Source organism: Saccostrea cucullata, unplaced genomic scaffold (assembly GCF_032062105.1).
Source record: "Saccostrea cucullata isolate Sc308-1 unplaced genomic scaffold, CSIRO_AGI_Scuc_v1 ctg35, whole genome shotgun sequence".
Lineage (NCBI taxonomy): Eukaryota > Metazoa > Mollusca > Bivalvia > Ostreida > Ostreidae > Saccostrea > Saccostrea cuccullata.
Genome location: NW_026930622.1, coordinates 138,444 through 164,925, shown reverse-complemented (window position 1 = coordinate 164,925; position 26,482 = coordinate 138,444). Strand labels below are relative to the sequence as shown.

Sequence of the window (26,482 nt, the reverse complement as noted above, 5' to 3'; positions counted from 1 at the left end):
AAACTTTATTTTTAAAAAAAAATTAAAAACTGTCAATGATAACACAACAGTAATTTTAAGAGGTTGGCCTAAAAACTAAAAAATAAAAAGGGGGATGTCAAAATTTTATTGCAGACTTTTTTTCATTGACGTTGTAAATTTTTAATACAAACACTGACAAATTTATGCAGAAACAGTTTTCGCATTAACAATGCGACTTCACTTCCCGCCATTTCTTTTACCTGTTACTCCAGGTAAACTGAGGAGTATACTCGCGTAACACGGGTTGATCACCCGTGTCGAAGATAGGTTGTTTTATTTACAACTCTAGTGACTCGTGTAACCCGTGTCGCTTAATCGAATATACCCTAAGATACTTGTAGTCACGTGAGTTCTACCCAGGTAAACAGTCATCAAAGCTGCTCACTGTAAAACATAGGCAGGATTTGTATCATTTAGTCAAAGTCGTGCCGCTTAGAAATATTTGTATGCATTTGTTTTTAAGAACACGGGAGGGTAAAGAGAGTTTAGTACCATTCATAAAAGTGGCAAACATTTTCAACATTCATGCAAGACACTGAAACAGGAATTGAAAGCCACCAAAACACTCCTTTTTAATTTCAAATTCATTGAAACTATTATTGTATTTTTTTTTCAAATGCAAGAGTGGCAATTTCTTAGTTTGATCATTATGGCTACAGGCAACTGCACAACTTCATTCATTTTTTAAAAAATAGATTTGGCGCAAAAAGTAACATTCCTCAAACGCGCCCGACTATGATCCACCATCAGTTTGCTCAAGTGTCGATTTTTATACCCCCCGCTTGAAAAGCGGGAGGGTATATCGTAATCGTTAATTCCGTCCGTCTGTACGTCTGTCCGTCCGTCCGTCCGTCTGTTACGCTTTGGGGTACCCATCTCTTATCCGCACCTCCTCTCATACCACTGAATGAAATTTGATGAAACTTTCACAGAATCTTTATTACATATTGCCATTGTGCACCTCCTACTTTGCTTTTTGATCTGACACATATTTTGGGTTTCCCGGCCACAGCAAAACATGGACTTTGTCATTATAACTATATGGAGGCGGGGGGTATCATTTAGTGAGCTCATCGCTCACAGTACCTCTAGTTAATATTTCTTCCCCCTGATTTACGTTAACGAAACTCACAGAAGATTCGGTACGACTTTTCCGGATTTAAGGTATTCATGGGCATTTAAAAATATTCAATTGTTCAAATCCATGCTGATTTAGGTGATGCTTAACGTGCTTTTTAATTAGAAATATCCACTAGTATCTAACTTTTACAAAAAGAGAACGATCTGGTAATATATTCTAAAGCAAAATGACACATAATAAAAAGGGCCCATTAAGTATTGCTTAAGTGCACTTGTCCTTTATCAGTTTTCAATCTAAAGTTGAGAATTATTGCATGACTTAAATTAAGATTGAAAATTAATACAAGGCACGTGTACGTATATACACACAACTTTTCTGAATGTTTCATTGAGGAGTGGTGAGGGAGGGAGGGGGTTGTAGTACTACATGTAGCACTAGTCAAAAAAGATTATTTTCTTGCTGTCAAGAACAGATTATTTTTTATTTCTTTTTTTTTTTGGATATGTACAGAATATTGATTTCGAAATTCTGCTAGCAACCGGGCTCTCAGAATCAAATAGTTCGTCTCCCTTAATATAGTTTTGTAACGTGAAGCGGTCATCCATCCAAGGGTTAAACAGGCTCGCCGTTGCTAAACTTGCCTGAAATAGAGTGAGACTCTACAGCATCACTAGAAAAGCTAACTCACTAGCGAGGCAGTATAATTATAAGTTCCCTATATACTGTCCGCTACAGTTTAAGAATTTATACAAAAGTAAAGTTTATCAACTATAAACAATTATAGGTTTTGGAAGGTAAACAATAATACAATTTAATTAAAAATCATATCTTTGATTCATTCCGAAATGTTGATTATCGCTTCCTGAGCGAATAAAAAATATTATTTTTATCGGATTGTATATTATGCAACAACTTTGGACACACAATTTAATTGCGAATTCAAACCAATAAATTCTTATTAGGTATTATCTTGTTTACAATTATTAGCAGTTTGATTTCGTTTGCTGTACAAAATATGAAATTTTTATGTAGGGAGTTTCACCCTTATTCTCCCAGTAAATGTCTAGACTAAATCTCCGCGAATCTTGAACGAGATTTGTTTAAAATTGTTTAAAAACAGAAAAAAATAAAGTTAACGACACCGCTAATATTCCACACTCAAACATCCAATTTCAGTGAATCACGTAGGAAATAGAATTGGAAACTTCATGGTTAACTTTAATGAAAATGTTACAGTCCGTGGCAATAATGATGAATTGTAATATAAGTCATATTGCTTTTAACTTTGAAAAACAAGCACCATACAATCAAACTACCCCGTTTCATAATTGAGTGTATATAAAGAAATTATGAAATTCCGTTTTTCACTTTCTAAACAGGTAGACAGGTTAAATAAGGTATGTGATTTCTGATTTAATATTTTTAGAGAATCGTCTCTCATAAGAAAGTAATTCAATTCAAAGATTTTTCTAAAATTATTGTGTATGTAAAAATAATTTTATATTTCTAAAAACCAGATTTTGATTTATCTACCTTTTCTTCCTTTATCCTAATGATCTGCTGTTAAGGGGACAAAGGACACATGGTCACGTGACTCAGATTAATTAGGTCATAGTATCAGGTAATATATGTGCAAAACCTGATTAATAATTTCCATTTTTTAAAAAGCAAAATCGTTGGCTAAAGCCTATTTTTCCCGGACTTATAAATTACTATTTCTAATTTGTAACGGTTACAGATGTTTCAGAAAGAAAATCCTACTTTCTTTTAGTGTCCCATTAGGTTTCATTCGACAAAATCTTTGTATTTGATATAGACTTAGGCAACAGGAACCTGGCGTTACTTATTTTTCTTTTAATGAAAAAAATATATACCCACCTTTTAATTTTACCATATACAACAATACAACGCTTTACATGTATATAATATATACCCATATTTTAAATATCCAATTATTTTGTCAAAATAGGAGGTTATAGAGATTTTTGATTTAGCTAATTAGAGCACAGCGCACGTGAGCACATTTGAGATCATGCTCATTTGACTTCGTCATGTTTTCTAGATAACTATTATATATATCTTTAGATTTTGACTCTCATGCATTTAATAAAAAGAATATCATAGTTACAACTGTATAAAGTATATCAGTGATTTTACTCACGTCACGTGCACGCGTGCATGCATGATTGCATGAAATGACCTTCGTTCAGCAAACATTCCTATATCCTCTAAAAAATTCATCTTAAATTCGTTAAAAATGAAAAAAATTGTCAATTAACACACAAAAGGATATATGACGAACAAAACTTTAATCAGAAATGTTAACACAAGCCTGAGTGTTAAGCGACCGATAAAATTTTTCGTTTTTGCCTTGGCGTTGTCGTCCCAGGTCAGGTTTCTGTTAAATTGCTCAGTGCATTCTGAGTTAAAGACTGGTCGTTTTTGGAGCAGATTCATTCTCAAGAAATTATGTCATATGCTGAATAAACTCGTGGTTAAAGAGTCTAGAGAGCTGGTCCTTACGTCGCGGATTCGAATCCCACTGTCCGTGGGACGTGGAGATCGGTCCTTCGGATGAGATCGTATTATAATATAAACCGAGGCCCAGTGCCGCAGTAGTTGTTGACACAAAAAAGATGCCTCACTGCTCATTGGCCCTGCTTGCCGGGTATAAAAGAAAATCTACAGCTCTCCACCGGCGAGTGGTGGCGTCTCTGTTTGATTCAAAAATTCTCGAGAGGGACATTAAACAAAAAACTGACTAAACGTGCATGGGTGATACATAGATCTAACTCTAAGAGTGCACACTACAAAACGTGCATAACCACTTTGGTCACATTTTTAATATGCATGTCTATATTGCAAAAATTGTCAAAAGTATCAAATAATGAACACGAAGGTGCTTTTGAAGATGTTCATTGTTTTCAAGGAAGAAAATCCTTTTTGAGCAGAAACTTCTTTGAGAACCACACCTATGTGATGTGTACCACCTAGCCGTTTTGTTGTCCCCCACTCTCACGAAAGCGAGGGGACTTTAAATCTCATTTGTCTGTCCCTCTAGCCGTCTGTCAATCTGTCCGCTCGTCACAAATACTTTACTCATGGTCCTATCTTTTGAATGATAAGAGATAGGGCTTTCATATTATAAATGTATATTACCTTTGAAAAGACCTTTCTAAATTCACAAGGATTTTTTACCCCGTGACCCTGACCTTGATGTTTGACTTTTAAAAAAAAATAGACATAACTTTGAATTAGCAACAACTTTTGAATAAGAAGAGATTGGGCTTTCATATGAAATGTGTGTATGCCTGTGACAAGACCTTCCTTAATACACTTTGATTTTTGACTTCATGACCTTGATCTTGAATTTGACCTACTTTTCTAAAACGTTAACCTTGGTCATAAGAGATAGGGCTTTCATATTACATATATATATTACCTGAGACAAGACCTTTTTAAATACATTATGATTTTTGACCCCGTTACCTTGAAGTTTGACCTACTTTTCAAAAACGTTAACCATGTTCATATGTTTTGAATGAGAAGAGATAGGGATTTCATATCAAAGATGTATATTACCTGTGAGAAGACTAATGCTTGATTTTTTACCCTGTGACCTTCACCTTGAAGTGTGACCTATTTTTCCAAAAATTAAAAACAAATTTGAATTGGCCATTTCTTTTGAATGAGAAGAGATACACTAAATACACTATGATTTTTGACCTCATGACCTTGGGCCAAAACTTTTGAATGAGAAGAGATAGAGCTTTCATATAAAACATTTTTATATGTGACAAGACCTTTCCGAGCATATTATGATCTGGACCCCTAGACCTTGACCTTCATGATTGGTCTAATTTAAAAAAAAATCAACTTTGTTGATTACTTCTTAATAACATATATGATAGGGCGTTCATATTTGATGCAATATGTACAAAAAATGACATCTCACCCACAAAGACACAGAAAGCGGGGGACCACAATTCTTTGAATTTGCTTCTTTGTACTTATACTAAGCCTTATTTTGATTCCATCTATAGAAGGGGCTAATGGTAACAACAAACTGCATGTCTGTTAAAACATTCGATACATCTTGCAAAACTTTGTTCGAGAATTTTGCTTTGTCGGTTTGTCTATACTTGGAGGTTCGTTTCTCCAATATTATATATATGTCACCCAATAAAAATATTTCCGCTTCAGATTTCTCTTATTACAGCTAATTGGAGTTACAAAATACTAGTATCGTGACTGTATCACTGTTACCGTATACACTATACATGTACGTTTTTTATTTCTTCCTACATGTAATATCTCGACATTTTCCCGAGGCAAATTTAATTTTGCTCACAATTACATTGTTACATGTATAGTGTACTTGTTATATGATCTTTCTTTGTCTGCATTTTATGTATTCTTATCTTCTCCTAACAACAATGTTAGTTTTATAATTTAGAGAGTAAAGTCATTAATGATAATGCAATTAACACGATTGTGAAAATCGCACTTCTGGTCTCTATTATTTTTTAAATTTTATTCTTTGCAGGTTTCCAATTTTAGATTTTTCGAGCATTCTTTTTTAATATTGATATATTGCAAGGCGTATTTCGAATAAAGTGCACCAAAAGAAATTATGTTTTCTGTCACAAATAATTCACTATAAAAAGTCGTGAGCTTTGGTTTCTTCATGCATTTCCACGCGTGTATTGAAATTTTCAAATAATTTTAAAGCTAATAATAGGTTTATTTTGATTCTACTGATAAAGTACCAATCAGATATTATATTTATATCGTACTGTCACGTGCTGCTGGAGGGCCAGATAGAAACACGATGTGTTTGTGAAACTCTATGCGCCCGGCGGCAACAAAGTTCGAAGAAAGGTATTTTTAGCATATAGGTCACAGTCAAGGTCACAAGGTTATTGACCTTAAAATCATCTGAAAGTGCTTAATTAATGTAGTATGCATACCAAATATGACGTCTCTATCTTCTATGGTTCAAAAGTCATAGCGAACGTTCAAAAAAGCTATGTTTAGCATATAGGTTACAGTCAAGGTCACAAGGTCATTGATCTTGATGTCATTTGAAAAAACTAAATTAGTGGAATGTGCACACCAGATATGAAGTATCTATCTCTCAGGCTTTAAAAGTTATGACACAGGTTAAAGTTGACAACAGACAGACAAACAGACAGGACAAAACAATATACGCCCCGGATCTATCGATTCGGGCATATAAATGAAAAAAATCAATCAGATATGTTGGATGCGGCTAAATTTTCCTCAAATCTATCTATGAATGGGTGTGATCATTTATGCTGTGTGATATGTCATCAGAGGAACTTCAGATAAACTAACATCCTACTGTTATGAACACTGAAAAGAATAAGACAGGATGATTGGTGAGATGTTATTAAACTGTTGTACTCTGTCGCACACTATATCAGCATTAGTTTGACCATGTCGCTCCTAAAGGTACAGCTAAACACAATTTTCTCGAACACCAAAATTTCGAATATCTTTGATATGTCATCAGGAGGAAGTTCCTTGTCGTTTTTTTTTTTCTCATCTACAAAGCTCATAAAATCCCCCCTTTTTTGAGATCTATAGTATCCCCCTCTTTTGTGACTTTTCATAAAGTACAACCATCTACAAATAGGAGGATGTGTGTTTGTCCTTGTCTGTTTGCTAGTCAGGACCTGTAGCTGTCTAACATAGTATAGCGATGTGTTTTGAATCCGTGCTGTACGTCATATAGGTAGTTGTTTGCATCTCGGTTATCCCTACTGTTGTTGACCATGACCTGATCAGGGTGCTTACAAACAACTGGAGTCAAAAACACATTTACGTTTCTGTTTTATTTGTATCCCCTTTGTAGTACTTAAAAATCGCAATCTTGATTAGTTAGTATGTACGCGACTTCAAACATTAGAGCCTTCGCTCATGAAGCTTTTCTTCAATGTTTAATTGAAGAAAGTCGTTCGCGATCATGATAAGCATAAACAGGGTGAAAAAGATCATATCCTCCCCAACGCTACCTATACTACATTTCAACTTTCATTTAAGCACACAGAGATCATAGGCCCCCACTTTTTTTTTTGCAAAGATAAACATTATATAGGCATTGAAAATTCGGGTTTACCTTTTTCTGTTGGTTTACATGTACCCCCCCTTTCAATTAGCCCCCACACTTTTAATTTACTTCAAGTAGCATTATCTGTCAGAAACGAATACTACTCATCATTGGTTATCGTTATATACCTTTAAAAATATGTCCTTCATAATTCTATACTAAAAAAATCTAATATATATATTTTTTCAAAGTTTTACTGAGCGGGCATAAAAAAATCGATGTTTGACCGCAGAATGAGATGTTGGACCAGTCGGCGAGATGTTAGACAGCTGACGTCACAGGGTGGGCGGGGTCAGCTATATCTTATATGCATTCGTATCTTATCTTATAGGCACTTCAGTTCGTCAGTACTGCAGTGCGGATAAACGATTTTTTTTCTCATAATAAAAAAAAGTAACATGTATGATGAAAAAAAATCATTGACTGTGTTCTGGGGCAAAATCCGTTTGTTTTGTCGACCCCTCGAACTAAACTATTTGCAACAGTTTGGTTCTTGGGTCCGACAAAAGGCATGTTGCCCTCGAGTCTATGCATTCAACAAATTTATAGTCATTAATAATGTAGATTTGAATATTCCTTTCTAAAGAATATTGAAATGAAATCATCTCATGTATAACAAGTATACTTGTACTAGTATGATATCCTGGCATCCAGCTATCCCAAACAATGTTGAATAACTGCCTTATTTTTACTGCAGGATGAAGACTATCTGTATTTGTTACTTTCTAATTGTTGTCCACATCATTGTGACGTCAGCTGATGAATGGAGAGCTTCCGATAAACTCAAAATAGAACTTGCCAGGAAAAAATTTGAGAGTTCGTTAACCTTTTCTGCAGAGAAACGACGAAGTGAAGGCAGTAATATGACAAACTTTGGGTTTATGACATACAAGAAAAAGTCTTTTGAGCGTCCTGTCTGCAGGGGGATATGTAACCTCTGTAGTAGTCATGAAAACGGAGGTCTATCGATAGGTGACAAATGTCAGTTATATTGCAGTACTTATGGGGGACGGAACAGCTATTTTTACTACCAGTGTCGATACATAGTGAATCACAAATAAAGATGGTGGAAATCAAATGGACTCAATCTGAAAAATATATAGCAATGTTCATAAAAATTTTACAATAAAATTTTAATGATTTTTTAAAGCTACTAATGCTTCTGAATATTATGCTTCTTTTTTCCTAACAAAATTCTTTTTTTGGTTTCAGTACGCATTATGTGCAAACAAGTATTGTTTGCATTTTCTGTGAATATGATATCAGGGAAGTATCGTATCCAAGGATCATTTCTGATTTTAAGGCTTGCTGTAATATTTTAATACGGTTAAAGTGAAACAAAATGTACTGAAAACAACACTCATAAAAATTTCTTTTTTTTTTAAATTAAAGAATAGTGAAGAAATTAAATACATTGAATTCTGTATATCTTAAGTTTCCCACACACAATAAAAGCTCTGAAAATGCAAGGACAAAATATGTTAAACAATTAAGTAACAAAGAAAACCATTATCAACATATGTTTGTTTAATGGTTTTAAGTCAAACTGTCAGTGTGAGATTGTGAAAAGTGCTTCAAAAAAGAAAACTGGTCAACTATCTAGTAGACCGGAAGTGTGCTTTACAATGCATCATAGAACAATTATTTAATAAGTTGTATCTTTTCAAAGCGAACCCGGATCGCGTTGTATTCCATTCTTTAACTTTCAGCTTCTCTTACGGTCAATATTGAACTTCGATGTTTAAATATTGACAATAGAAAGTTTACTCGTGTAAACAAACATTAAAAATATTTTTTGAAAGACACATTGTGTTGAAACCTGGCTTTAAGTCGTGTAATTGAGTTGTACTTCTCAAATCTCAGTTTGACAACAATTCGTTTGTTCAACAGATCTGGAATAATGGAAACCGAGAGACCAGAATGTCGCTTCATGATTAAGATATAAATGTGCAGTCCTGTCGGACTTTTTTATGTTTCAACTTTAAATTTTGTATTATTTACTAATAATCGACTATTTGGATACCATTGATTTTGTGTGCAAGTAGAATTTTTATACGCAATAAGTGCAACAGTGAGTTAAAAAAAGATTTTTCATTTTCTGACAGAGGAAACTACCGTGAAAAATCATGCCACAAACATTAAATAAAAGAATCGTTCTAGAAAACAAGTTGATGCCATGTGGAAAAGGCTCTGCTAGGAATGCTTTGTGGAAGCTGGACTTTGAAACTCGGAGACGGGCTATGAAATTAAACGAGCAACAAGAGCAACGCCTATCACTTTTGTGCAAAATTCTGGATCGCCAGAAAAACTACAACGAGGCAAAAGCAAATCGTGCAATGGAGGAAGTAGTTGAGAGGGGTGTAGAGTTAGAACAAGAGTGTAAAATTCGGCGGTTATTGGTAGAGAGAAATCTAACGGACACTGAAACAAACAGAGCAGTTGTGGAAAGATTAGCACGTCGACGTCAACAGCACATACTGCCTCCCATCAAAAACAATATTCCCGAAAACAATGACGATCACGTTTGGGTCAGTCGAATGCCAGGAAAAACACGTAGTGAAGAACATAAAAACAGAAATGTGACTTTTGATATCAATTCGAAAAGCAAAGAAACGCAAGGTTTTTCTCAAAGACTTTCTGCACCACCGGAGCAAGTGTTTGAAGTTTCCTTGGAAACTGGGGCCACTCAAAGGTGGCACGTACCAGTGCAATCCCTCTTCTCTAGATTTACAGCAAATCTTCGATCCTCTCATTATACAAAATCTGTTCGATCGGAGAAAAACATAACTACCAAAATCTGAAAATCCAAAGCTATGCGTTTTGAAATTAAAATAATGTATAAATTGTGCAATTTAAAAGACAACAATATAGTTTTGTCCTTGTTACTGGAATAGACGATGAGAATGATTGTATATTTTTGTAATTATTACCGCTTTTCCCAATGTAGTAATAATTAGGAATCCGAACTATCATATTCCAAAATGAAATCGTGACTTCTTGCTTTTTGAGATTTTATGCATTATCAAACAAATCTGTATGTAATACAAAGTATTGGATCGAGATTTCTGTACCTTTGAATCTACACTTTAATTTAAGTGCTAAAGATGGTATTTTTACTAGTAACAGACGTCACATGAAGAGGTAGTTTGAACTTGTGGCAAAAATGATGCTTAATTGTATTATGTAAAATAATATGTCTTTCAAAGTTTGTAATTTATAATAATTATAATGATTCACACAAGATTACGAAGTACTTACTCGTATGTCTTCTTGTGTTTTAATTTAAACAATGTACATGTACAAACATATAAATATTTTCAAAATAGATTATGGTGCATTGATTGATTGATTGTTGTTTATCGTCCTTCTCGAGAATATTTTACTCATATGAAGACGTCACCACTTGCCGATGGAGACCTGCGAATTTTGTTCTATACTCGGTACTTTATACGGCCATTCAGCAGGCAAGGATTTTTTTCGTGCCAGCGACACGGGACCTCGGTTTACACAGTCTCGTCCGAAGGGCTGTCTCCACGTCCCATATTCTCTTTAAAGAAAAGGACAGGCTTTCGCCTACATCCACGATATAGGATGTAGGCAAAAGTCTGTCCACTTCTTCAAAGAGAAAGTGGGATTCGAACCCTCGACATAAGGATAGTGAGTAAGAAAGTGGGAATAAGGTGATATGATTTCATACCTTAAAAAATCATTTTCTAATAAATTCTGCAATAGAAATGACTAAAAATATTCCCAGTTTTTGAGAGTTTAAGTAGATTTGAAGTTCAAATTTCAAGTTCGAAGTTCAAATTTCAAGTTCTAAGAATAGAACACTGAAGAACACAAAAGCGTAAAAGATAGTCTAACTTTGCAGTTCAGTATTTTTTGCACTGTATCAAAATCATTACATTGAAATTCAAGAAGCCAAGTTGACGTCATAACGTCATATGCAGTGTTATTTTTCTGAAGAAAAAATGGCGTGAGACATTTCTTACCAGTTTTTGTAAGCATCATGGAATCCGGATAGGGCCACGCACTTCACTTTCGCACCATCGTCAACTTTTGGCGCGATAAGCGATGGCGCGATAACGATGAAACGGTGGTGCGATAACGATGAAGCGATGATGCGATAGCGCGATGACGATGATGCTATGGCGCGATAATGCGATGGCGATGGTGCGATAGCACAATTGAGCGATAGTGAATATCGCTTCATCGTCATCGTACTATCGCACCATCGTCATCGCATCATCGTGTCATCACTATCGCACCATTGCGTCATCGTACCATCGCACCATCGTCATCGCATTGTCGCGCCATAGCATCATCGTCATCGTGCTATCGCACCATCACTTCATCGCTATCGCACCATCGCCTCATCGTCATCGCATTATCTCTTCATCGCACTATCGACCTAAACCTCGATGGTGCGATGATGCGATAGTGAACTGCGTGGCCCTATCCGGATTCCATATGCAGCGGTTGAAAAATTCTGTTTGATAGAGCAAGTCGAGGAATTTTAGATTTTTTCAGATTAAACAATTATTGCTCTTCGTGCTAGTTGATTTTTATATTTTTGTTTCAAATGAAACACATGGAGATAACGAATAGTATTCAAGATCAAAAGTCCATAAAACTTTACAAAATAGGAGCAGAGCAAACACGGACCTCCAAAACATCAGAGATGGGATCATGTGCCATGAAGGAGTGAGCATCCCCTGCCGACCGGTCACCCCCGCCGTGTGCTCCTTGTCATGATCGGGAAATAACGGAAAAATCCATCGTCAATTCATTGTTTAAACAAAGGACTTTCAATTATAGTACGAAAAACGTCAGTCAGCATTTAACTCAATGACAAATTGTATTTGCTGACAAGGTCATTGTATCGACTATAAAACTTACACAATGATGACTTTAAATGAGACTGCTGATATTCTTGTTTCATCAACTTGTTAGTCAATAATTTACATAGTTTAAGAAATTTTCATACGTTTCATGCTCTTGATGCGTATCGAATCAACTGAGATATGTAAACTCCGTATGCAGGTGATGAAGGTATATTGCTGCATAAGTAAGGGGAGTTGACGATAGAAAAGTTAAAGTCATCACGTTTATCATAGAGCTTGGTTATTAGATTACCATTAAAGTCTTTTTCAAGTAAAATATCAATACATGAAACAGATGCATCAGACTCTGTGGTATCTTTTATCTCAAGCTCAGTGGGATCGTATCGACATAAGAATGGAAATAACCATTGTTAATTGACAAAACTTTTCAAACAATTATTACCCAAACCTTTACTTTGGAGCAATGAAATTTTGGTATTCCTACATTGCAGACTTGCGTGAATTTTAAAACAATTTTTGGTAGGGAATTTTATGTAGTAATTGATATATGCCTAAATATTTACGTTCAATTTTGGTTCAATTTAGCAGTGGAATTTTAAAATAGAATAGAGGCTGGAAGATATCACAGTTAATCTGTTGAGAATCGAATTTGCACCACTTGATCTAGAAATAATGTAGAAGACGAAATTTTTTTTTATTGCTCTGTCCTTTGTACTCTGAATGCATATCAAATTTTTTTGTTGAAAATACCGGTTTTAACCAAATGTAAGCATGGTCTGAAACTGACTACGTATACTTATTTCAATTTATCCTCGATACACGTAGGTTGCAAAGTATTTGGGTTTTTGTTTTTTTTACATAAATTTTTCTTTTTTTTTCATCGTCAAGTTTGAAATGTTTCGTTCCTGTAAGCACCCTTTTTAAGGACCCAAAATTCTAAATTAAAATTATGTAATGAATATATTTATTGCCTTTGTTGCGATTATTTCCATAGACCTAAAGTCTGCTTAAGATCTATATTATTTCCTATCATCATACGAATAGAGAATTCATTATCATAGTTCGCCGCGTTTCTTGACTTGCGATAAAAGGTCATTTTCACTGATAATAACTCTAATTACATTGTAAAACGTAGTATGCTTAGGATATCGTATTAAACAATTGTCAAAATATTCCTAAAAACCTCAATTTGTACTGTGATAGCTGTTCTTTACAATTATTTATTTATTAACAAAGGAAGGGGTTGAATCCACCTGAACTTATTCCGGATACCACGGGACTAAACGAGATTGGTTTTAGATGGTTTTTAAAGTTTATAGTTCCTGTTGTATATCGCATAAAATTTTCCAACGTGTGTGCTTGGTCGTTAATAAAACTGTACTTTTGCTCGCTTTATCAACTTAGATGTTGTATACTACTGATGGAGCGAATGGATGGTGAACTACTGGAATGTAGGGATGTCAGGCTTTTTGCGGAATATAAACAGACAATGGGATACTTCAACATTTATCTTTCATCTCACAGGTAAACACTGTAGTCTGCATTCTCTTTAGAGAGGTGGACAGGCTTTTGCCTACATCCACTACTCTTCGCAAGCCTTCATGCTATTGGGCCATTCCAAGTTTTTTCTCTCTTCGGTGTCCACCCATCTTTCAAAAATCTAGCTTAGTATTCGCAAAAAAAAAAGAAGAAAAAACACACACACACACACCCTCAGGTAAAAAAATAAAATAAAACGCGGACTTTTAAAATAGTAAAGAAAATTGACGTAATTCAAAGGATATGGTTGTAGTTATCTATTTTTCATAAAGAAAGATATTTTCTCCAGCAAAATCAAGGTATTTATTAAACTATTCTAATAATGACATATTATACACATATCTAGAGACACTGGCAGAAACCACACATTTTGACCAGAAAAATCAATTTTCGAACTCTGATTGTTTATTCTGACATGGGGTGTCAAAAACCAAGGCACACATGGACATTAAACATAGAAAAAAAACTTGGAATAGCTTAATTAGTCTAGAAAATTTATAAATCTAGAACCAGAACTTAGTATTTTTTTATCTGATATTTGGTTCCATCCTAACCAGAAGTGGTGTTGTGTTAACTGAAATTGATCCACACATCATATGGAATGTTCTGTTTAACCAGCAAAACCTTGTTCTTCTTGCAAAGTTTATCAATATTTTTTTCTGTTTTTTGTTGTTGTTAATATTAGTACATGCATGTATATGCATTGTAAAATATGGTCCTCACCAAAGATCCATAATTTGAATTAAAAACTTGAACCCACACTACTTTGGAATGATGATTTAATAAGGCCCTGTTACTTTTAAATTCTTTTTAATTTCTAGTTAATTCCTTGAAAAAATCTCATCCCATACTAGCTTTTCCAATTCCACCTAAGGGGCTCTGGACTACATTAAGTCATGGCCCAGCATCTTGAATTTATTTTTTAAAGATTGTGACCTTTTTATTTCCATGTAAAACTGGTAGCTCTAATCCTTGTTTATGACTTTATTCTCTCTCAAAGGACCATGATTTATACAAATTGGAATTTGCACTACCTTGGAAATACTTATCTATAAGTACTCGTATAATTAATCATGGGCCAGCATCTTGAGAAGTTTTTTCTTTAAGATTGCATGTATTTCCTAAAATATTCATATGCAAACCTTTGATCCCCTATTTGCAGTTATTTTGCAATCAAATGACTTTAAAGAAATTTTTAATCATAATGGCTAAAACTACGAATAGAAAATTATTTACTGAGGTCATTTATTACTCATATCATCTAAAAAGAGTATTCCCAGACAATGATGTGTGAATTTCAGTTTGATAGAGTGTTGGATCACAAATGTTAAATGTTATCCGTGATAACCATCCTCTATGAATGACTAAGACCTGTAACACACTGTACATTATAGATTCATTTTTTATCTCTATGGAATTAGACCTACTCATTTCTGAAGCCTACAATGTATATTTAGATGACGAATTTAGTTTCATTTTCATCCTAAATGAGAAAACATTATTATTAGTGTGTTCTCATGGGGATATAATAATATCTACTGACAATTGACTGTAGTGACAAGGGTATATATATATTTTTATATACGTTACTAAGCTCACCTTTTAACTGCTGAAGGCTCAAGTGAGCTTTTCTGATCAAAATTATATTTTTTTAGTCGTTTACTGTCGTCGTTGTTGTTGTCGTTGTCGTTAACTTTTCACATTTTCATCTTCTTCTCAAAAACCACAGGGTCAATTTCAACCAAACTTGGCACAAAGTATCCTTGGGTGAAGGGGATATATTATAGTTATGTTCTTTTGAAAAGAAGGGCCACGCCCTTTTCCAAGGGGAGATAATCATGAATTAGAGAAATATATTGGCATTTTTAAAAAATCTTCTTCTCAAGAACCACTGGGCCAGGAAAGATGAAACTCATGTAGAATCATCCTCAGGTAGTGTAGATTTAAGTTTGTTCAAGTCATGACCCCCGGGGGTAAGGCGGGGCCAAAATGGCCGATCAAAGTTTTACATAGGAATATATAGGAAAAATCTTTTAAAATCTTCTTCTCAAGAACCACTGGGCCAGGAAAAATGAAACTCATGTGGAATCATCCTCAGGTAGTGTAGATTCAAGTTTGTTCAAGTCATGATCCCCGGAGGTAGGAAAGGGCCAAAATGGCTTTTCATTCTTATCAAAGTTTTACATAGGAATATATAGGAAAAATCTTTAAAAATCTTCTTCTTAAGAACCACTGGGCCAGGAAAGATGAATCTCATGTGGAATCATCCTCAGGTAGTGTAGATTTAAGTTTGTTCATGTCATGACCCCCAGAGGTAGGGCGGGGCCAAAAACATCTTGTCATTAATACAACATTTTCTCACTATACTAATGAAACGTGGGAAAATATAATAGTTTTTTAGCTTATCTAAGCTCAAAGTTCAAGTCAGCTATTTTGGTATAAATGTATCATCTGTCTGTATGTTCTCATTTTTTTTTGTAAAATTTTTAATATATTTTTGTGTGAAATGCTATTAAAATATACAAGTAATATTAAACAAAAAATATTAACTTCATATCTGTGTCCATGCACCTTTAAGCTTTACTTTTCTTTTAGAATTACACAATTAGAAAACTACTGGTTTAAAGAAAGAGGGCGTACAAGGCAAGGGCAACCCCCACTCTGAGAAAATTCGAAGTTCACTTGTTCAGGGAAAAGTTAAATTTTACTTCATAAATTATGTTTTCAGTACTGTAATCTTCAACACGTTTGATTTATTTATTTTACTGAACGACTTGTTAATTGATACATGTAATCTAATGATTCTAATTTTAAAGTTGGCAGTTAAGCATATTTATTGGAAAACAGGTGTATTAGAGGTATTAAAAATGATTATTGAACATGAATGGGTCAATTTACATTCTTCATTAACGATTTAAATGACGAAAAAGTAAATGTAAAGTCTATTTCATGTTTCAAAAAATGTCAGAGTCTGAACCCAATCAAAAATTTTTGAAAAAAATATATGCTTCAACAAACTCTTTCATTCAATCCCACTGACACAAAACGAATATATTTATATATAGTGGTAAACGGTTCAGTCTTTGCGCCTAACCGTGGACTTTGGAGAGAGTTCGAATCAAGTGCAAGTTTTTTTTCTTTTCACATACCTTTAAAACGTGAGTGAAAAGTAAATTTTTTAACAATAATTTATTCATTAAAATAAAGGAAGCAATGTTTAAAAAGATGATACTGACAGTACGATTTTTTAAGAAAAAAAACTTTTCATGGGCATTTAGAATTGAGAAATGTCTTTTCTTTTAGCAGGGATTGTGCTCGCGTTACACGCCTTATTCAGTCTTTAATAAAATATTTATACCATTGCTCAAATATGTTTATTTTGATAGTTTTTTGAAGAATTTATAAGAAAATTAATAATTCCAGATTTTTCAAATACATGTATTTTTTCATGAACCAAATCTCATTCAATAATGCGAATTTACTCTTTTTTTCAGATTTTCTGAAAAATATCCCTGCGAAAGTGAAATTAATGTAGAAGACAATGTTATATCTGTATCAGATTCTGAATCATGTGTTACGTTCAAATTCAATGGTTTAAAGTTTGAATCATCAACATGCAGAAACTTAATGTATGAGAAAAAAGGAGAAATTTCATGTACATTGCAAGTTGAAAAACCCACCAGCGAGTTATTGACCGTGAAACAGAGAAATAACGCCTTACAAGAACAGTTTGTCCGAGAAATCAAAGCTAGTCAGAATAGATGTTATTGCAAATTATGTGGACAGAAGATTCTGAAAGATTCTTGGTAAGTGTCTAACTTTTAGAGTAATAATCTATTTCCTTTTCTGGATGAACTTCTAGATAATATATTTTGACACACGCGAATTTTCGTATTCCCCGTTTTACTTTTGGCAGCAGACGTCTAATTCATATTTTTCAAACGGATTCCTGGACCATGACAAATATATTTGAATTGGATGCATTTCAAACACTGATCTATAGTGCATTTCCTAATAGGATGACCACGGTGATGAAAGAGACGTAAGGAATGCGAATGCATCTGGTGTTCATTACAGAACTTAATTAAGTAAATTAACGACCAGGAAAACTTTTTTTTAAATTTATGCTTATATGTAGTTTAAATGTACATTTTCCTTGATGCAGATATTAAAATGCTTTATAAATTAATCTTAATTTTCAGCCACTTTTTACGTGTCTTGCCACTACCCTCTGAAAACTGGTCAGACTTTTCCGACATGTGGTTTTGTCATAATCATTCCCATTCTTCAACTCCCACCGACCAGGCTACTCTCACTGAACAGGCTGGTGAACAAAATGATATCTCAGATATTAAACTGAGACCCAAGTTAAAGGACTGCTTTGTAGCAGAGACTTACTTCATGATCTTGTCGGATCAAATACTGGAAGGAAATGTGAAAATTACCCAAGATGCCTTCATCCATTGTAATCGATGTAGGAATCTTCTTGGTGAAGTTAATAGAGAAGAAAATGGTAAATTGAAAACATTCTCTAAATTTTGGTTTTCATTCCGTGAAGTAATATTGAATCTATTAGTTTGTATACATATTGTATTACTCTTGATAATTCACAGGCATGTCGGGTAGAGGAAAGGTATTGAAATTCCTTAAGAGTTCCCTGCACTTTGTTACTGAGGATAACCCAATGATAAATGAAAAGGAGGTTATACAACATGGGTTTGTATTCAATCACTTGTGTCTTTGACTTTAATAATTCAGTTATATATTTGATATAACTTCTAGAGTCATTGATTATCATCAACTAAAAAGTGTACTTACTCTAATATTAAGCTTTTTATTGTTCAGAGACCGAGAAGTGGAAGGTATGTTTGCAAATCTTCTTATGGAAAATAGCCGACTTTATACAAGCTTCAGACTTTACCTTACCTCATCAACTGTTGGGAAAGAGTTTGACTGTTTGGTAAGTTATTAAGATGGATTTTGATTTTCTCCAATCTAATATTATCCTTGTGTATGACCTGCTCTGATAATTTTCTTTATAGAAGCTATTAAACGTTTTTCTGATACATCTGATAATCTGAGTATTTCATGTAGATTTGGATAATAGACCCCAAGCTGATGATATTTTATGGAAGCTCTCATTCCACAACTGAAGAAAACCTCATTCCAGTCGAAGTTGTAAAAGTTTTATTCAGAGCTCTTTTGACACCTGGAAACAAGTATAGTATTACGTGAAAATAATAATTTTTAACCAGGAAAAAAATTGCATGCTTCAATATAAAATTTGTAAAAATTAAAGTATTACTTTAAAAATAATAAATTATAACAGGAAAAAATTATGTTTCAGTCAAAATATATTGATGAGTAACATGTTAATATTGAAAGATCTGAAATTTATCGTATGAACACAGAACAATGTGTAGAATTTGAGATGCTAACAGTCTGTGTTCATTACAGCAGGGAAGAGGAGCGAACTTCCTGGAAGAAAGATAACTCTGTTCACATGATATCACTCCCCTACGCAAGCTGCCTCACTCTCTTAAAGATACTGATTGATAATGCAAAGAGCTTACCTTTAAAATGCAGAAAACACGACAAATTTAACGCAAGTTTTAAATACATTTTTCACAGTTTTAAGCTTTGTATAATTAAAATATCTAAATTTAAATTATTATCTTTTATAGATCTTTGATATTATTATTTGTAGCAGATCTAATTAATCATTTAGATACATATTTTTTGACAGGTGGGATTTTTGAGCTATCAACAGAAATAGAAACAGCTGTAAAAAGTGGAAAATGTTGATTATGTCCAGTACGCAGTACTCTGTTTACAATGTATTCTTATCTTGCTCTCAATGCTTAGTGAAAAAAGAATTGTCAAATTTATTCATTCAATAAATATCGATATTATTGTGGTGAACTATTTCATGTTTTGTTTTATAAAATTTCAAAATACGTAAGTTTTAATTTAAAAAAACGGCAGTTTATCTTGTTTGGGTATTATTTTGTTTCCGTTTATGGTAGGTGTCGAAGTGGCAAACTGCATTACTAAGTATGTTCATTCAAGTTTCTTCATACATTTTTTTTTTATTACAAAAGATGATTTTGTTTAATTTGCACTTTTCAGAGTAAAAATATCTAACAAAAATATTTTAAAACACTCTATCGAAAGTAAATAATGTGATGATTCTAAATTTATAACGCGAAAAAAGTTATGGACGTTTCCATCAGAAAGTTTGCTTTTTGAAAACAAAAACAAACAGCTAGTCTGTTATCAATTTTCTCTCGTTTTCATTCCTATCCAATATTTTTTTCAGTCTCTTCTTCATATAAATTTCCTAATTTTTCCAGCTATCGTGAGAGATATCTATTTTGTCGTCAGGAACTTTTATAATTCACAGTTAAAATAATGTCAAATACATGTATATTTTCTACCAGAAAATATACTCTCTGATTTTAACTTAAGTTCTGTGCAGAATTTCTAAATGCTGGTTAAAGCAATATGGGCTGCAAGTTTGATGTCGGAAATTTTTGTTGCAATATTGTAATTAACTATTTAAATGACAGAAAATTAGACATTTATAAACTTCTATTCTTTATATTTCAGACAGAAGAACTATTTATATTCTTTGATTGAAGCAACATTAAATTATTGTCGTCCTGTACAAGATTGATTTCTTATACAATACTATATACGAGGGGCGTTCAATAAATAATGTCATCAGGGCACGGAAAGAAACAAAAGTCGCTTTTCTATGATTTTGTCTTAATGATTTAACTAAAATATCCTCTTTTAGTTAAAAGATATGTCCGTAACATCTTTATTCAATTTCTAATTGTTTTTAGAACACAGTTTTGAGTATGACCCTTCGTATACTGGAAAATGGCAGATCCTATGATTTGCTGTACTTAATTTTTTCTTTCTGAAAGGTGTTTTCCTAAGTTTGGGAAATGAAACAAGTCAAAGATTGAAAGATCTGGCGAATATTGTTGATGTGACAAAACATTAACTTTCTGTTTACCCCAAAACTCCTTAATTCTTCCTGGCCTGTGGGTTTGGACGCTGTCAGGAAGAAATTTAATGTAGTGAATTCCTCATTCTGTTTCCTTCCTCTCATAAACCTTTCAATTTTTTGGCAAATATTTTGCTTACTAGACTCCTCCAGAAATTGAACTGCCCCCTATATATGTATTTGAACAACAAGACCGCTAATATTTAAGAAAATAGCGTATAAAACTGGTTTTGTGTTCTTGCAAATTTTTGCTCTTCTTAGGCCTTTGCAGTTTTGTCAGGTACATCTTATTCTAAATTTGTTTTGAGGGTTTAACGCAAAATGGATTCAATTTTCATGATCTGTTTGAATTTCAGAAAAAACGTGGATAAGAAAAATTTTTGATTTTTTAAAAATAATTGTTTAGATTTTCTACACGCTCTCGTTTTCACTTAAATTTATAAATATAGGGTGACATTTGAGTATTTAACTTTTACAATCAAATGTTTCTTTTAAACAGTGTGAACTACCCCCGATATGATGTCTATCAAATTTGCTATGTAAGTTAAAGTCAATAAAACATAATCTGTGATAATTTGTTGAATTATCGGTAATATACATTGGTTGTTGTATGTCCTTTTTGAAAAGAAGGGTACCCATTTTTGATGACCATTATGTAATTTTTGTTAAATGAAATCCACCTGTTCATGTATGTATGAAACAGACATAAGTTGCTGTAAATTTCACATATTTCGGTTAATATATTTTTGGTAAATTAACAAGTTTTACAGCAGCTTTAATGACGCGTTCAATTTTACTCTAATTTACTGATTCTTGACCATTCATTTTTAACGCAGTGTCTCGAGTAGCCATTGTTTTCCAGCTTCCCACAATAATATTATGCGATGAAAAGTGGTCATATAAACTGTTATCAATTCATTAAAGATTCAATTATTAGAAAAAGTCAAGCTTAATGTCATATGATTTCTATGTTGTATGTCATGGAGCTGATGACATTATTTATTGAACGCCCCTCGTACATTCCTTTGTAGAAATATTTCTTCTGAAAACAAAAATAATTCTTTATATCAATCTGATTAAAGATAATGGTTTACATTACATACAGATTTATCATAAAAGCATATTTTAACAGCAAAATTAATTTCTCCAAGATACAGCTCATATTGCTGTAAAATACTTATAGGGCGTATTTTTGTAATTTTCCTGTGACCATCTTAAATTATCTCGCCATTTTTGCAATATAAAATTGGTTATGCTTCTGCTATAGATACTGAACTTTGCTTTACTGTCTTAAAAATTCAGAACTGTGCTGAACTTACTTTGCAATGTTGAGGATAAGTTTATTTTATTTAATTGTTTTAGGACATTGATTACGTCTCTTCCTTTTATTCTTGACATAAACACACATTTCTTTTGGATTTGAATTGCAGCTTTACTCACGAACTTCATATTCATTATGTTTTTCCCACAAGAACAAGATACTTACAGTCATATAAATGAAGATCAAGCAGAGGAGAAATATAAATTTTATTCAGCTAATGTTTCAGAGAAAATCTTGCATATGGAATATCAAATACAGAGAACAATGATCAAAAATTGAATGAAAAAAAACTGCCCCAGAAAGACAAAAAGAATAGTTTTCATGTCAGTTTAGCAATAATTCCTTTGCTTCACACTGATGCCTTCAATATTTCAAAATTCCAAGGATGTGAAATTGTGCATTATTTTCATATGTACAAGTCTAACTCCAGAATCCCTGACCTTGAACCATGAATTTCAATAATTTGGTTAAGGATAACATGCTAATTACAATAAGACTTTGGCTGTTTGATGCCCAGAAGATCTCTTGGTATAATCTAGTACAATGAGATACAAAAGCGATCTTCTAGTCGGAACAATTAAAAATTTTTCCAAAATTTAAAATTGAATACTTTCAGTACATTTTCTGGAAAGGTAATTCGAAGTGCAATTTATATGCACATATCAACACTGAGAAAAACATTTATACTATACTTCATAGAAGGAAAGAACATTAACTTGTTCAACATATATATTGAATACATACAATCTGTATACAATGTACTTTATCACGAGTCAACAGATAAATGCATGAGTTTTAATTACTAAGGATAGACAATTGCTTGTTCTAAGAATTCTGACAGGTTATCGTTCATCATTGGATTCTTCGTTTTGTTCTTTGCACATTTCTAGATACTCATGAGTTAAGTTGTGACGTGTTATTATTCCCAGCAACTGAAGTTAAAAAAAGAAATTGTAAATAAAATAGGTATAATATCTAACATAAAATTCCTTTGTCTGTCTGACTGTCAGTTTCAATTATTTATAAAAAGCTTTAAAGACGTCTTCAGATCAGTTTCTCGTCTACTCTCTAGAAAACCAATTTACCATTTTTGAAATTGAAAGAAGCAAACATTTCCAGGGTGCAAAAGATACTTCTAAAAAAAAGACTAGTAAGAAATCAATATGTTAAATCAGAACTAAAGAGCAATATAACTTATATGCATTTAAGATAGGTATCATTTTTTCAGTAAGATTTTTTTTTAGTAAGATGTCCCTTAAAAAAAAAGAAATATATATTAGCTACAAAACTGCTCATACAAATGTTCCGTTTAAAAAATATCAAAAATAAAAAGGAATATTTTTAGCTCACCTGAGCCGAAGGCTCAAGTGAGCTTTTCTGATCACATTTTGTCCGTCCGTCCGTCTGTCTAGCTGTCCGTCTGTCTGTCCGTCTGTAAACTTTTCACATTTTCGACTTCTTCTCAAGAATCCTTGGGCCAATTTTGACTAAACTTGGTACAAAGCATCCTTCGGTGAAGGGGAATTTAAATTGTTAAAATAAAGGGCCAAGTTCCCTCACAAGGGGAGATAATCAAGAAAAGACAAAAATAGGGTGGGTTCATTAAAAAATCTTCTTCTCAAGAACCACTGGGCCAGAAAAGGTGAAACTTATGTGGAAGCATCCTGGTATAATGTAGATTCTAAATTGTTCAAATCATGACCCCCGGGGGAAGGGCGGGGCCACAATGGGGTATCAAAGTTTTACATAGAAATATATACGAAAAATCTTTGAAAATCTTCTTCTCAAGAACCACTGGGCCAAAAAAAGCTGAAACTTATGTGGAAGCATCCTGGTATAGTGTAGATTCTAAATTGTTCAAATCATGACCCCCATAGGGAGGGCGGGGCTACAATGGGGAATCTAAGTTTTACATAGAAATATATAGGAAAAATTTTCAAAGTGTCTAAATTATGATCAGTGGGGTAGGGTGGGGATGCATTATGTACAAGGGGGAAATCTGGTAAAGAATAGAATGGTCAAAGCTTCTCAGGTGAGCGATGTGGCCCATGGGCCTCTTGTTTCTGAATTCGACCGATCTTCTTCCGATGCTTTAACCTTGAAAAGTATTAAATTATAAACCAATGATAATGTTATAGTACACTTAATGATAAACAGAACAACTTAATTGTTCTCGAAACATAACCTTTGCAATATTAAAAATGTATAACGGAAACAAGCCTTCATCTTGCAGGGATCAACATGATTACTAGTACCTCGTTCTTGAGTTACACATTGTACATTTAGTTTCAGTAAGGTAAGAACAATAAATGCACTAGCTATTACAATGAATTAAACTACGTGCATACATTTCTCGAAGTAAATGAATATGTTAATAGAAGGTTTTTATCATCATATTACTAAATCATTTTTTAAAAGGCAAAATGAATCAAACTATGTCTAATTCATCCACAAGGGCCCCAAAACACGTGCAAATCATATATAAAATCTGACCAAAATTAAAAGATCTCTTCTCGAAGTCAGATGTATAATAATGATCTTATTCCGAAGGTAGAATGTTAACTTGAAAGACTTCATTACCTTTGTCGATTATATGTTGTTTTCTAGATGACTTATAATTAGTCTGGTTGCAGCGCAAGTGTTTCCTTACATTCTAATTTGATTTTCTATCAGAAAATAATCACACGTATCATACTTCTTTGCAGATAAACAACAATTACGAGCAAATTAACCAACTATGTAATACAGCGCAAAATCGCCTATTCACAACTTTTGTAACGTCTATATTCATTCTTTGATTAAAGATGATGAAATGACTGTGAATTCAATTTCAAAGAAATTTTCAAGGAACGAGAGGGTAAATTGGTGTTTTTTGTGATAACCTTCGTCTTGGCATAAAGGTTTAAAAGAAATATGAATTGACATGGTTTTACTAAGAAATGGGGAGATGAAATTGATCACATGTAATGTCGACGTATATTTTCAGACTTCCTTCCATTCATTTAATTTTTGCATATGAATGACAATAATGAGCAGTTATTTCTTGATAGAAATTCTGAATTTTTATTTCAAAACTCAGGTAGCGCTTTTAAATGAAGTTGACGTTTTACAAACAATACTATAAAGAAATTCTCTACTATAAATTTGAATTTCAGACTAAAAAATGTATCGGGAGTTAATGATACTGTTACTTTATTCTTGGATATTAACAAATTTAAAATTAACCTCGAACCTATTGCTTAATTTTGGGGCAAAGTTTACGTTTTTAATTGTGAATAGTATTTAAAAAATACCCATAGCAAATATAAGATACTGTTATTGCAAGTAATTATAACTAATTAAAAAAAAAATATGGGAGAAGAGTATCGTACGTATACATTTGATACTTAAATTTTAGCTTTACTCCTAACCTTTGTTTACAACTCTTGTAAACTCATGAGAACTCTAATTAACTTACTCATTTGAAAGTAACTGTCAATAAGATTTATTTAGATGTTTCAAAAGTTTGAGTGTCCCTAAAAATGTTTACTACAGATAACAAGAGGCCCAGGGGCCTTATAAGTCACCTGAGTATCGTGTAACAACTTTCAAACAATTAAAATTGGTTCATGTTTTACCCCAGAGGCCATGAAATTCACAATTCACAATTCTGAAAGACGCACCATTGCTTATCATAATTATAAACTTAGCATGCTTACTCTATTTACTTAATACCCAGAGGTAGATCAGAGTAACAAAGAGAAAATGCACTTCCACTTCAAAACCAGTTGTGCACCTCACCCCAAAGGAACCACTGATCCTGGGGCCACATATTTCAAAATTTTGCAAATTTTATCATAAAGAGCACATTTCAAAGCAATAATTTATTTTCAGACTATGTAACAGCCCCCCCTCCCCCCCCCCCCGACCCAGGGGGCATAAAAATAACCATTTTGTTAGATGCACCTTTCTTCATCATAAATACAGTACACAGTATATATATACTTGGATCACTGGCATAAAACCCAGGAGCAAAAGAAAAGATTTTCAAAGAATTAATGCATTTTCACTATATAATCAATAGAGCCCTGCCCTAATACCAGAACCCCCTGACCCTGGGGCCATAAAATTCACAATTTTGGAAGTGGCACTCTTGCTCAACATAACTATGTGCTTAGTTAGATTATTTAATACCCAGAAGCAGAGAAGACGATTTTCAAAGAATAAATGCATTTTCACCAAATAATCAATAGAGCCCCGCCCTAACACCAGAACCCCTGACCCTGGGGCCATAAAATTCACTATTTAGGAAACGGCACTCTTTCTCATCATAACTATGTATTAAGTTAGTTTATTTAATACCCAGAAGCAGAGAAGAAGAATTTCAAAGAATTAATGCATTTTCACTATAAGATCAATAGAGCCCCGCCCTAACACCACAACCCCTGACCCTAGCCGGAGCCATAAAATTCACAATTTTGGAAGTGGCACTCTTGCTCATCATAACTATGTACTTAGTTAGTTTATTTAATACCCAGAAGCAGAGAAG

General features: G+C 33.3%; 3 protein-coding genes across 4 annotated transcripts in view; 2 read left to right on the top strand and 1 right to left on the bottom strand.

Annotated features, from left to right (window-relative positions):
- Positions 1-9,361: 9,361 nt before the first annotated feature.
- LOC134229324 (uncharacterized) lies at positions 9,362-10,036 on the top strand. Its single transcript, XM_062711065.1, has one exon. It carries the CDS (start codon positions 9,362-9,364, stop codon positions 10,034-10,036), a length of 675 nt encoding a protein of 224 aa, XP_062567049.1.
- Positions 10,037-13,441: 3,405 nt separating this feature from the next.
- LOC134229297 (E3 ubiquitin-protein ligase E3D-like) lies at positions 13,442-19,975 on the top strand. Of its 2 annotated transcripts, none has more exons than XM_062711014.1 (8): positions 13,442-13,603; positions 17,113-17,424; positions 17,821-18,131; positions 18,232-18,334; positions 18,464-18,578; positions 18,713-18,837; positions 19,079-19,223; positions 19,365-19,975. In XM_062711014.1, exons 1-8 carry the CDS (start codon positions 13,500-13,502, stop codon positions 19,392-19,394), a joined length of 1,245 nt encoding a protein of 414 aa, XP_062566998.1. In that variant the 5' UTR covers positions 13,442-13,499; the 3' UTR covers positions 19,395-19,975. The 2 variants fall into 2 exon arrangements, with proteins under 2 accessions (XP_062566998.1, XP_062566997.1); XM_062711013.1 differs by having other exon boundaries at positions 13,443-13,603; positions 19,076-19,223.
- A 2,167-nt stretch (positions 19,976-22,142) lies between these two features.
- The window catches only part of LOC134229310 (H(+)/Cl(-) exchange transporter 6-like), a 41,462-nt gene continuing 37,122 nt past the window's right edge, over positions 22,143-26,482 (bottom strand). Inside the window, exon 24 of the mRNA XM_062711033.1 lies at positions 22,143-22,886. Within this exon, the coding sequence (XP_062567017.1) occupies positions 22,797-22,886 (90 nt within the window). The 3' untranslated portion in view covers positions 22,143-22,796. The remainder of the gene's footprint in view (positions 22,887-26,482) is intronic.